Below are 13,645 nucleotides of genomic sequence, written 5' to 3'. Positions count from 1 at the left end.
GTTGATTGCTCCTTGCTTTACGCACAGTTGGTTACCAAAGCTAGTAAGTTTGGTAGGTACAACAAATGTATTCATTCTCAGAGTTGAGAGACTATGAACATGAGTTGATAGATAGTGTAATTCCCCCAATTATTGTTACTGCTACCAGGATATTAAGACTAATTTTGACCTCTCCTTCATCTGGTTTTCTACCAGTGATGGTATCAATGCCTGATATTTGCCATATAGCCTCCACCTTGGATGTTTCTTCTGCCTGAGATCCTGAATGCTCTTTTACCCCCATGGCTTCCCTTAATATAGGAGTCACCTCTTCAACCTCAGATCCACAGGCCGAAATCTGCTACACACTTCCCATTTGACCACCCTGAGGTCCACTGTGAGAATTGGTTAAACCACCGCAACTGTATCATCACTCCCTCTCCTTGGCCAAAACTGCTTACTATTGCAAGGCCATCATGGAAAGCAAAACCAACTCCAAGCTCTTCCTCTGGACCAAAAACCTCCTACTCAGTCTTCACCTCAAACCCTAAATTTGAGAAACTCAGTGACTTAATTGTGTCCAAAATTAAAGTCATTGGCATATTGCTGCCCCTGAGTGTCCCAAGATTTAACTTCTTTCCTGTTTTCATCCAAACAAATCCTCAACCATCCTGTTCTCTGCTGTTTGTCCCCAGTTTTGCTCTCAGCCCTCAATACATTCATCTTGTCCATTAAGCCTTCAGCTGCTCCCATGATTTTCTGCCATTCCAACTTCTATCCACCTTAGCCCCATGATTGCAGATTTGATGAATCTGTCCTAATGTTAACACCCTAATCTTCAAGAAATCCATCCTTCATTCTCTCTATTCTTTCCAACTACCGTTTAAAATCCTGGCATACATTGTTGTCTCATAATTGTGCCTCCTGTTTTTAATTGACTCCTTCCAAACTGGTTTTTGCCCTGACCAAGCACCAAAACCACACTGGTCGAAGTCAGAAATGACATTTTGTGTGACAGTAACCGTGGCTTTCTGTCAATTTTCTTCTCACTAGTTACTCCACCTTTGGCACAATTGATCATTATGTCTTCCTCCAAAATATTTTCTCTGTAGTCCGCCTGTCTCCAATTCAATGTCTGAAAAACCAAATCCAATTTTTCTGATCCTACTGGCATGCAGGTGCCTCTGGCATTGACTCCATCAACCTCCCTTTCGGCCATCATGGCTTAGTCAGGAACCTTGGTTAACAAAGTTATCATTTCAGGTCAATGACCTTTCACCCGAACCATGAACAGCCAGTTATGATGAAAGGTCCTCTACCTGAAATGTCAGCACTAAAATAAAAGCGAAATACTGCAGATGCTGGAAATCTGAAATAAAAACAAAATTGCTGGAAATAGCAGGTCTTGCAGCATCCGTGGAGAGAGAAACAGAGTTAACATTTCAGGTCTGTGCAGAATGCAGTGATCTCTTGTTGGGTCACATTCCTACAGCTCGACATGTGCCAGATGTCTTCCAGTATCTTGCCCAAGTGGTCATCATTCACAGCTGAGCCTCGACAGGCAACTACAGCAGAATCTAATCGTGTCCTCAACTGCATGCTTTCAGTGAGACCACTGGATAATGATGGGAAACAGAAACGTGGCTATTATTCCCCTGCTGAGTGTAATTATAGTGCCCCTATCAGCACCCCAACTATAAACAGCATAGTTGAAGGATCAAACCTTGGTCTTTGTCTATGTGTATGGCTGAACTACTCAGTGGAGAAACTTGGGATATTGGGGATGCTTTGGTTGACATTTCCATGGTCAACATAAAATGAGTATGGCGGCTGTCCAGGACTCAGAAATGTCCATTCATAAGATTGCTATAACAACATTCCTGAGGCCATTAAAAACAAGAGTTTACAGTTTCTAACTCTTTGGATAGTGTGCTGTGTCTCTAGCTTTGCATTTTCACTGTGTCTTCCTGGCCATGTGCATTCTGCAATTATATGTCATTAACTGACATGTATTGATTGGACTTAGTCTCACATATGATTCCCCTGGCTGTTCCCTTAATGGCAATTAAAGCAACCATCACAGTTGACCAAGGGAGGTTATGAGCATAAAATCAGTTGCAACTTGGGACTTATTTGCCAGCCCATCATGTTGGTCAAAGAATGATGTATGGTGGGCGGTGGGGAAGGAGGTGGTGGTGGAGGTGAACAGAATACAAAGTAAAGGGAGCACAATGGGGGGAAATTTTATTCGCTTAGCACCGCTTCAAGCGCTGTCTGCAGAGTACATCAATTCTCCGGGGGAAGACAGCATTGCCTGTGTGGCCTGCGCAGTGATCCTCATTGATATTGAAAGTGCCCGCAGCACTGTCTGCCCCTGGAGAAGCGATGTTGTCTGCAAGCAGCATTACACTAATGAATTTTTCCCCAGTATCTTTAATTGAGAAAAGTCGATGTATCAGCTATTTCAAATGTCAGTGCGGTTTTGTACTGCAGGTTTCTGACATAGAAAACCGGATTGCAGCTCTGAGTGCTGCTGGGATGAATGTTTCAACTGAGGATAAGCTCAAAAGGAAGCAGGATGGACAGGTGTGTGTGTGTCTGTGGGTGTCAATGTATTATCATCACTGATGCTGACTAAATTAGAGTGGATAACAGAGGGTCAGACGAGGTCCATACAGTCATAACGGCACAGAAGAAGGCCATTCAGCCCATCAAGTCCATGCCAGCTCTCTTGATCTGGAAATGTCTATTTATGTGCAGAAGAAAATGCTGGCAAGCTCCCCACTGCTTCAGTTTGCTAAAGACATTGCTGTAAACATGAGGAACATGTGAGGATTCAATCCCTGGCCTTTACTGAGTTAGCTGATCTCAGTTAGACTGCGTTGTGACTGTTATAAATAGTTCCATTATCCTCGGGTCAGGGAGAGGGAAAACCAGCCATGGGTTTCGACTTCCTGATCACTGCCCAGTTGCATAATGTATGTGTGCAGATATCAGAAAGTCTGGGTTGGTGCTCTGTGATGCCTTCACTGTTAAGTAGCTCGCTGACATTCTCCTGCTTAAGCGCAAACTTGAAGCATAGTCACTTGGAAGTAATACTGGATGGGAGACAGTGTCTGGAGCTATTCTTCAGGAAAATGGGGGAAAAAAGAGGAAAACATGATGAAAGGCGTACAGAAGTCATAAGGTAATTCCCATCCAAGATCCCCATCACCCTACAGGTTTAATAAGGGTGGTGGTGAGGTGGGGGAGCACAGGTAAGAAATTGGAAAGGTCATTTTTGTTGATTGTTAGGAATAGCAATCTTGGTTCCAACTCTGATTCATTTGTTGAACATCACTTATTCTTTTGTTTATTTTTTAATATAGTTAAACGCTTATGACCATCTTGATATATTATTTTGGCAGGTAACATGATATCACATGACAAATAATTTTATTCCTTGCCTCGGAATTTGGCAGTTATTGTAGTCTCCACATGCCGCTAAAGCACCAAGCTCCATGTGTGGTTTCTACACTACCTTAGATGTACTTTATCCAATTTTACAAACTAGAATTGCTGGAAGAATCTGCAAGTATGTCTTTATAGGGTTCTCATTTCAAATTGTGGAATTTATCCTTCAATCATAGAAATATTAATGCAACTTACATGAACATCATGGCAGAAAACATTAAGTGGATGATGATCTTTAAAAGTGTATAAATGTCTTTCATTACACCACTTTGAAGATAAAACCTAGGAATTTGAAAAGTCCAGCTGCCAAGAAGTTGGAGACAAAGTGACTCATTTGGTTTAAAAAGTGCTTGTAAACTTCCCACTATGGGACTGAACCAACAGATCAGGAAGGTTCCAGTGTATCCCACATTAGCTGATCATAGGTGGTGGACGAAATGCTTCAGTTAGCTTGGTGCCTCAGTTCAAAGGAGGGGAAAATTCAGCTAGGGTGTCTGTTCCTGATCACTAGACAGTGATTTTTGCTGGAAAATTGACATTTTGTGAAGACAACATTGGGCTCAGCTGTGATGCCCGACAGACAAATATCCAGGGCACTCACTGTCTCAGTTTAAATTGGAAAGAATGACAGCTTGGACAAGGCACCAAAGGGTGGCAGATCAACATCTTCAGGAGAGGAGAGGAGGGGAGAAAGCTGGAGTCTGTTAACAAGAACAAAACAAGGTTGGACCCAACTGAAGTGTAAAGTTGTTTTAACTGGAGTAATCTTGTTACTATATCTGAACGCTCAGTAGCCGATAACTCCCTGAATAATTGGGTGCAGAGGCCAACTTTGTGCCTGTGGTTTGTACCCCAGAGAGTGCAGAATGTTTGTAAGTGTCATTAAGGCTCCATTCTTATTGAAATAAGGGCTGCTTTGCATAAAGAGACTGGAACCCTGAGATGGACTCCAGTCACTCAGTGCCCTTTGCAAAAGGGCACTGCATGAAAGGACTGCATGAATGTTTTTAAAAGTTTTCTTTGTACCTGCCCTGTTTCTTCATTAGGGGCCATCAATCTTATCTGCTACAAAAGGCCAAACTTGGTCAGGGACCATCCCCATCTGCACACCAACACCCCACACCACCACCACCACACACACACACACACACACATATCCCCTCTCCCAGGTCCTTTCTTCCTGAGGTGTCAGCAGGAATTCCTACCCTGATGAATTTGCTGAGGTCCTAGCAATGCATTGAGAGCAAATTTTAAATATTACAAAGTCTTGTACTAAAGGCTTAGTTCGGCTTATTGGTGTGCAGGTGCATGGAGTGCCTCTGGAAAGCACATTTATCAATCCCACATTCTCTTAACCCTTAAGAATTACATTATACCTGGAGGCTTTATCTGTGTGCAAAGAAGTACTCCATAGCCTTTGCGGTGTGTGATATGTATGAATGATGATTCATTTTACAACTGATCTGTTTGACTAATGTACCTGTCTTTTACAGGCAATGATGGTGCAGCAGCCTCCTCGCCGAAAAAGCTCAAATCCAACCGGAAATAAGGAATCAAAAAGTCAGTTTGAAATAATAGCAATTTAAATTAGAATATGTGGGCATTGTGAATAGAATATTTATAATAATTTTTATTTGAATATGGGCTGGTCTTCTTAGAGATTGTAACATAATGAGACCTTGCTTCAATGTCCCACAAAGATGTTCTGAGTAATTAATAGCCTGCTTTCTTAAATTTATTTCCTTTTCCCCTGTTCTATTTCCTCTGTCCCATAATGATAAGCATTCTCCAATGCTTTCATTAATCTTTCCACCTCTCTTCCACCCTTTTAGTTCCTGAGATTTACTCAATTTCTTTCCCCTACCCCTTTCATTTCTTGTGCTCCTCAACCCTCTTGCATATTCTTCTTCCTTCCCTGCAGCATCATATCCTCACAAACTCATTTTTTTCCGGCATCTCAAAATGATGGATCTTTTCATTCCCCAATCTCCCTTGCCTCCTACAACCTACATGTTTGGTATTGAAATGTAAATGTTTTTAACAAAATGATGGAACAATATTTTGAATAGTCCCAATTCCTACCAGATTGCCTAGCTCCAGCCTATATAATATCAATATTATTTTAATAGTTACATTTCATTTAATTTATATTTCATATATTGCTTAAAGGGAAAGGATGTGTAGGAAACAAACACTCACCCGCCCCAATACCCCCCACCCCCCATAAATAATATCTGACATCATATCATTCGACTTGCTGCCTTTAATACAAAACAACTCTAAGTATTTGCTTTCAAATAATTATTTGTAATATCTATAGCAAATCCCAGGTACCACAATTTAACATGGGAAAGCCATGGTGTTGGAATTTAGTACAGGGAAGTGAGTAAGAGGTTTTCCTATTAGTGCAGCAAAGTCATGGTGATGATCAGCTATTAAAGCACTAAGAAAAGTAGCAGAAGCACCTCATTGTCACCCTCCATATAGCACATTGCAAGAATGCTTTAAAATAGATATCACCATGACCTGAACTAGTCAGATGGTAACAGAAGGGACTTTCTCCTGACACTAAGGTTTCAAAGGGCATTTCTAATTATTTAATTAAAGACATCAAGACTAATCATAAACCGTATGTTGGAAAGTGATTGTTTCAAATACTTCTCGTTAATGGCAAGGGTTAAAGAATGGCTTTGTCCAGCCCCCTTCTTAAGCAATCATCATTGGCTATCTGTGTAGAGGCAGCATGTCATTTGAAAGAAATCATTAGCATATAAATGTTAAAATAAATTGTTTCAACTATATGTGAAATGAACGATCTTTTTGGAAGAAAACACTTACATGATCAAAGTCAGTTAGGATGGAATGTAAAGGTTTCCCTGTGGACAAAATACAATAGTGTTTTTAAACTAAGTTGGAGAAAAACTGTCTATCAGATCAGCAGTGGTTTATTTGTAACTTTGATCGATTTCCTCTTGACATTTATAGATTTCATTGGCCAGCATGCTGGTGCATATATTTTTAAGGTTCTTTCCCATTGCCTGATAACGTACAAAGTGCTTGTTTTGTCTGCATGCCCCACAGGATTTCCTTAAATGCACAACCTATTCCAGGTTAAACAGGAAGCTGGGGTGTCCACAGATTTCTGTGGCTTCATTGTCCTGTATAATTAAACTGAGCCTTACAGGAACAGAAGGTTCCATGTTCAATCCTCAGTTTGTCCTGAGTTAGTTGGTCTCACCTGAAGCAGTTGTGGGGTTACTGCAGTTGGGTCTCTGTCTTTATATATTAATTCATGGGGTATTTCTGGCGAGACCGGCATTTATTGCTCATCCCTAGTTGCCCTCGGGAAGGTAGTGAGAATTCCAGGACTTTGCTGCAGTGGTAATGAAGCAACAGCAATAAATGTCCAAGTCAGGATAGTGTGTGACTTGGAGGGGAAATTTTGAGTTGATGCACCTGCTCGTCTTGTCTCATTAGAGGTCACAGCTTTGGGAGGTGCTGACAAAGAAGCCTTGGCAAGTTTCTGCAGTGCTTCTTTTAGATATTACACACAACAGGGGAGTGGAAAAATCTGCTGGGGTTCCTGCTCCTAATCACTATTCATGAGACATCTGTTTAGTGCATATATGGATATCAGGACTGGATAGGATCATTTGTGATGCCACCTTGGTTGCATAGTCAACTGTCTCAATCTATGTTTGGTACTGGGGGACTGCTAGCATCTGTAGAACCACAATCTCCGTATGTTAGATTCTTTGGGAGAAGAGGTAAGAAAATTGCAACCTAAACAACACAGCTCTACAGGACAGTTTGTTTGCAACTCAAAATTACACCCAAAGTAACCTCACGGTCTGGTACATTGAGAAAGAAAAACGTCAGATCTGATGGAGTTTTTTTTCTCAATTTAAAAGGCCCTGAAGAAGGTGTCATAGTCCTCTGGGATTCTCACAATCTCACTCCTCCAGTTCAAGTCATAAGGCCTCACAACCTAACTCTAGATACTTCCCAAGGATGTTGTGCGTAAATGCAACACTTACTCTGGTTCTGAATCACACAGACCAGATGTTCTAGGTTCAATTTATGTGCATAGTGTGTTCTCTTTTTAAATGCATTAATTATAAATGGGTCTTTTCCTACATGGTTTAGAGTTGTTAAATTTAGCAGGGGAAGGGGATATGAGAAAAACCAGACAATTAGCCATCTGAGGGAAATTGAATAAACAAGGTGGGAGAAAATAAGCTGAAAAGTAGAAGGGTCTACTTCCTTACTTACCTGTAAAAATAAAATCAACATCAAGATTGCCATATTTCAGTCAGTGATGTAATTTCGATTCCTTTTAAAGGCCTAAAGAAAAGGATATTGAAGCTACAATAAATGTCTTTGATTTATAAAAACACCATTACATAGAATTTATAGCACAGAAACAGGTCAGTCGTGCCAACAGGCCTATGCCAGTGTTTATGATCCACACAAGCCTCCTTCATCCCTATTTTATCTCACCCTTATCAGCACATCTTTGTCTTCCTTTCTCCGTCATGTACTTATCCAGCGGTCCCTTAATTGCATTGACTACTTCATGTGGTAGCACATTCCAATTTCTTACCACACCCTGGGTAAAGAAGTTTTTCCTGAATAACTTATTGGATTTATTTGTGACTATCTTATACTGATGACCCCTAGTTTTGGACACTGCCACAAGTGGAAGCATCTTCTCTGCATGTACCCTATTAAACATCTAATTTAACGATGTCTATCCAGTCACCCTTAGCCTTCTCTTTGCTAGAGAAAAGAGTCTCAGCCTGCTCAGTCTTTCCCGATTTTTATAATGATATAATATATAAATATACATTGTCTTTTAGCAATTAATATTCCCTTTCTACAGCTGTCAAGAATGATACATTTGATCGAAATTCACAGTACAGAGGATCACTCACCCAACGGAATCCAAGTAACAAAAGCAGAAGATGGGACCGCGTTTATGGGGTACGCTGAGGTTCCATCTTATTGTGAGGGTCCTATTGCAGAAATTCAATACTATTCATAATATAGCTACAACCATTTGTGGCTTGCTTCTCCTTTGCCTGTAGCCCTCAGCAGACTGAAGCACTGTATGTTTCCAGGCTCCATTCATGGCCTGTTCAGCTCCCAGAAATTACCAGAGTTAGAATTCAGCTCCCTCAACAATTGCCTTTGGTTGTACAGTTGAACTTAATGGTACAGTATTTTTGAGATCAAGGTGATCATGTTCCGACAGACGGCTTTGAACAGAAAGTTAGAGGATATTCCCTGGTCTAAAGTAATTACTTTCTCTGATAGCTATACAGTGATTCTGTAGGCTGGTCTTTGCGCTGTCAGACTGCTCCGCTGCTCTATTAGACTATGTAGTTGTGTGTTATTGAATCATAGAATCATAAAATAGTTACAGCACAGAAGGAGGCAATTCAGCCCATCTTGGCCATACTGGCGCTCTACAAGAGTAACTCAGCTAGTCCTACTCCACCGCCCTTTCCTGTAGACATGCAATTTTTTTCCTTTCAGGTGCTTATCCAATTCCCTTTTGAAAGCCATGATTGAATCTGCTTCTGCCACCCTTTCAGGCAGTGCATTCCAGATTCTAACCACTCACTGCATAAAAATGTTTTTCTGCATGACTCCATTGGTTCTTTTGCCAATTTCCTTAAATTGATGTCCTCTGGTTCTTGACCCTTCTGTCAATGGGAACAGTTTCTCTCTACCTACTCTGTCTAGACTCTTCATAATTTTGAACACCTCTATCAAATTTCTTCTCAACCTTCTCTAAAGGGAACAACCTCAGCTTCTCCAATCTAGCTATGTGACTGAACTCCCTCATTCCTGGAACCAGTCCTGTGAACCTTCTTTGCACCTGCTCCAAAGCCTTTACATCCTTTCCAAATCGTGGTACCCAGAACTGGACACAACATTCCGATTGGAATCACTATCGCTTTTACTCCTGAACCAGGTTTTGGGGAGTAATGCCAAACCTACTGCAGTGTGTTGCTGTTCTTCATTTCCATGCTGACCTCTACTCTCCTGGATGCCAATTGGAAGCCAGTTTGGAAAATGGAGACCCCTGCAGGGTGAGGGTGACTGCTCTGTGCAGCAGATGGAGGCAATCTGACTGCATGATGGGAGGTTGTGAGTCTGCCTGTGCACATCTGTGGGGAGAGGGGGTAGTGAATCCGACTGTACACATTGGGTGCAGGGAATCCAATTCTGCACATTGAGGAGAGAGAGAGAGTTTGGATCCTTACACTTCTCAAACTGCAAAACATAAAACCTTGTAACTTTAAAAAAGTAACTTAAAAATAAAGTTGTTTTTGAATAATTGTAGAGTACAACTATAGAAAAAGATTAATGTGTATGGGCAGGTATTTGGTGAAAATTTAGCTATTAGAAGATTTAATCTTTGATGATCAACAAACTTTTAAAAAGCCTTTTCATTTTTATAAGCAGTGCATAGATGTTCTATATATTTTCTATTTGGCATAATAACTCAAGGAAGCATTAATAGGTGTCAGGGCCAGGCCTGCACCTTTCTCTAACTGGTAATATTTTATATCTCTGTTGAGAAAAAAATGTATCAAAGTCTTTTTTTTCAATTATGCATATCCATTGTTATTTCATCACTGAGATCATGCACACAGTTCCTACTGGTCCAAATGAAGATTATGGGAAGGTAACTCACTGCTCCGAGCTGGGACAAAAACTTAGTCCTGGACCTGGTCCTTAAAGTGTTGGTCTGACAAATGGGATTGTAAAAGGATGGATAATTATATCACGAGAAAACAGAGGGAAAGAGCAACAGCTGTCCTGTTTTTTTTAATTTATTACTGTTTTCCCTAAATGTTCACACTTCACTTGTTTCTTTGTTTGCTAAACAGAAACCAGTCATGTCCATGCGACCTAAAAGAGAAAAACCATCAACATGACCTGCGTGCTGCAGCATTAGAAAAGAGTGTGTTTCCCAGAATCGGAATATAAATCTACATTTCAAAGAGCAATCAGCTTGTTAAATGATACATAATACAAAACAGCTTGTGTGTTATATGTTTATTTTATGCAGAGTTATCTACAATTGATCCTTTGAGTAATGGATATTCTTTGCATTGAAATATATGCATGTGCATTCTACCATATTGCATCAACTCTAATGCTCTTTATAGTTCTGATGTTTTGATAAAGCAATGCTTTGCATATTACAGGTTTTTAACACTTCTTCCATGACTGACAGTATTATCTGGCAAGTGCAGGTCCCTCAACAGCTCAATTTAATTTACTGCCAACTGAGAAACTGACCTGTAAGGAAGATCCCAGGTTCACTTCTGGTTTACATGAGGTCAATTATCTTAACTGGGTTGGTCGTTGATATGATTGCCATCATTGTCCCTGGCATTTACAGGAAAAATCAGCCATGATTTTCAATCAATTAGTAACCAGTTCTGTTCCTTTAGATTGGAAAATTGTACATGACACTGTTATTTAAGAAAGGTGACAAAGGGATATCGGGGAATTATAGACCAGTTAGCCAAACAGTTGTTGTCGGGAAATTACTAATGTCTAGGGGCTAAAAATTCACCTGCACCCATTTTTGGGTGTGGGCATTATGATTCACGATCTGCCTGCGCCTGACTCCATTGAGGCACGCCGCACACAAACTTTGTGCTGCCTCCCCATTTGTCTGATTGTCAGCCTAGCAGGACTCACGCTGCTGGCTTTCTGATGCTCAGCAGGGTGCCGAGCAGCGTGTTTGGCTAGCACGTGTGGCAGCTAGCCTCCAGCTCTTAAAGGCATTCTGCCCTCTCAAAGGGGAGCTATATGACTGAAAGGAAGCTGCTGTTGACTGCCAGTGCTACAATTGGCTGCAATGTGAAACAAAGCAAATGGAGCACCAGGATAGAAAGAGGCTCCCAGGTTCATGGAAGCTGTAGTCATGGAGATCAACAGGAAGAGATGTTTCCTCAGAGGGCCAGGAGGCCATTAAGGAACGTCCTCTGAAGGGAATGGGAGTAGGCCAGGGAGGTCAACACCTGGAGTCTGGCCCCGAGGACCTGGCAGGAGTGTCGCAAGAAGTTCAATGACCTCACGTGGGTGGTCAAGGCCAGTGAATGCATCTTCAAATGGCATGCCTACCGCATCACCAAACTCATGCTGCTCAATGCATCATGCCCGCATCACTTACCCATCAGCAGTCCCTAGTAGGAAGCTGGCCTAACATTCATATACTCCATCTCACTCTCACACACCTTCCAATGATGCCAGCCTCACACCCACCTCCCATTGCCACCACATACCTGCAGCTATTCAGCAGACACATCACCCAAACACAGTGCAACACAATCACTGACATTCTTTCCTCTTTCTTGCAGGACATGGTGATACACAATAGAAGGGAGCAGGGCAATAGCCACAGGGGATAGGCATACCTGCAAGTTCTCCTCCAAGCCACACAGCATCCTGACTTGGAGCTATATTGTAGTTCCTTCACTGTTGCTGGGTCAAAATACTGGAACTCCCTTCCTAATACCACTGTGGGTGTACCTACCCTACATGGACTGCAGCAGTTCAAGAAGGCAGCTCGTCACCACCTTCTCATTGGCAATTGGGGATGGGCAATAAATACTGGCCAAGCCAGTGACACCCAGATCTCATGAAAGAGTTAAAACAAACACCTGCATCACCTGAGCATGACAGAAGAGATGGTTCTCCATTGGTCTGGCTGCCACAGAGCCCATTGGTTCTGGCATAGCTGAGAAAAATGACGATGGCAATATGTCACTGCCTTATGCCTCTTCTCAATTCCCACGTCACCCATATCCTGCTGTCTGGCATGATGTGCACGTTACCGATGGTGCGACCATGGCCCTATTGCATTCCAACCCACCCCATTTCCCTCACCCCAACTTTCCCCTTTCTGATTGTTTTGCTTTCAGATGCCCAAGGATTGCCACCTACCCAACCACAGCAAACTCAGGAGGAAGAGAGAGAGTAACAGAACACCCACCACTGGATCTGACACTTGCACCCACCAGATCAGATACTTGGCGCTGCACAAACTTTGGAGGTTCTTATGGAATCGAGATCTACACATGGTGAGTCACTGGGCATAAGTAGGCTGCAGCTAGGTCGCAGATGTGTTCTGCTACAGGGGACACAGATGAAAACCTTGATGGAGCAGCATACAGGAGAATGCTGGTGAACATGCACACCAAGATGCCTGGTGCATTGGCAGGCCTGCCAGACAGCCTCCAGTCACTGTCAAGGAGCATGGGAGTCGTTCGGCTCAAACATGGCAGAGGGCATTGCACATAGCTTGGAGCCCATTCTTTCCCGTGCGTAATTGGTATTCAACTCCATGACAGCATTTGCAGACCCAGCAATGATGCAGCGTCTGGTGACCAGTGTCTCAAATTCCACTGCAGTACAGGCACAAGGCACCCAACGTTTCAGTGCTACAGTGGAAGATCATATGGAGGTCATGAGACCTGTGCTTGCTGCCATGCAAGCGCAGACTGCTGCCATCATGGCTGCAGATCTCAGTACTCAAAGTGACATGCAGGCTCTCATAGCAGTCCAGCAATCTGCGGCAACAGATTACTAGGATTAGATACTAGGTGGGAGTGGCAGTCGCAGCGTCGAGCATGAACATGTTGCCCTCTCTCAGAATAACAGCATTCGTGCTCCCACCACTGCCACTCTGCAGTCCCCTTGCTGTTGCCTCTCATCTAGCCAGCCCAGAATAATGCTGCCCGTGACAATATGGTGCAGTCCAAAGCTGGGCCTTCTAGGTTCAGAGCTGCTCAAGGCCATCCTGCAAGGCTGTCTGCAGTCTCTGAAAGTCAGCAGCCTTCCACCAGCCATGCTGCAACCACTGGGGTAGCACTGTATAAGAACAATAAGACAGGCAAAAGCACCCACAAGACAGGCACTAAGAGAATGCACAAGTCCACTTTTGCTTGGAAAGTTGATGTGTTTTTGGATAAAGATGTTATGGAAAGGGTATTGTTGGTCTCCTATATGGATGCTAAGGTGGGGAATGGTGGTGAAGGGATGTTCCTCCAAGGGAAGCGAATTCTGAGCAGGTGCTCTTGAGCAACCTGTCCAGAGCAAAGGAGCCCCAGGTACATCCTTCCTGCCTCATCCTCTTCTTCCTCATCCACTTCCTTCTCTTGCTCCCAAGGTGGCCTCTGGATGC

At 42.6% G+C, this 13,645-nt stretch overlaps 1 protein-coding gene across 1 annotated transcript in view; it reads left to right on the top strand.

Annotated features, from left to right (window-relative positions):
- The window catches only part of LOC137372406 (melanophilin-like), a 169,875-nt gene extending 159,493 nt beyond the window's left edge, over positions 1–10,382 (top strand). Inside the window, exons 13-16 of the mRNA XM_068036293.1 lie at positions 2,473–2,565; positions 4,926–4,992; positions 8,315–8,415; positions 10,335–10,382. Coding sequence (XP_067892394.1) covers positions 2,473–2,565; positions 4,926–4,992; positions 8,315–8,415; positions 10,335–10,382 — 309 coding nt within the window. The remainder of the gene's footprint in view (positions 1–2,472; positions 2,566–4,925; positions 4,993–8,314; positions 8,416–10,334) is intronic.
- Positions 10,383–13,645: the final 3,263 nt, after the last annotated feature.

Source organism: Heterodontus francisci, chromosome 7 (genome assembly GCF_036365525.1).
Source record: "Heterodontus francisci isolate sHetFra1 chromosome 7, sHetFra1.hap1, whole genome shotgun sequence".
NCBI lineage: Eukaryota > Metazoa > Chordata > Chondrichthyes > Heterodontiformes > Heterodontidae > Heterodontus > Heterodontus francisci.
This window is presented reverse-complemented; position numbering and strand designations above follow the sequence as displayed.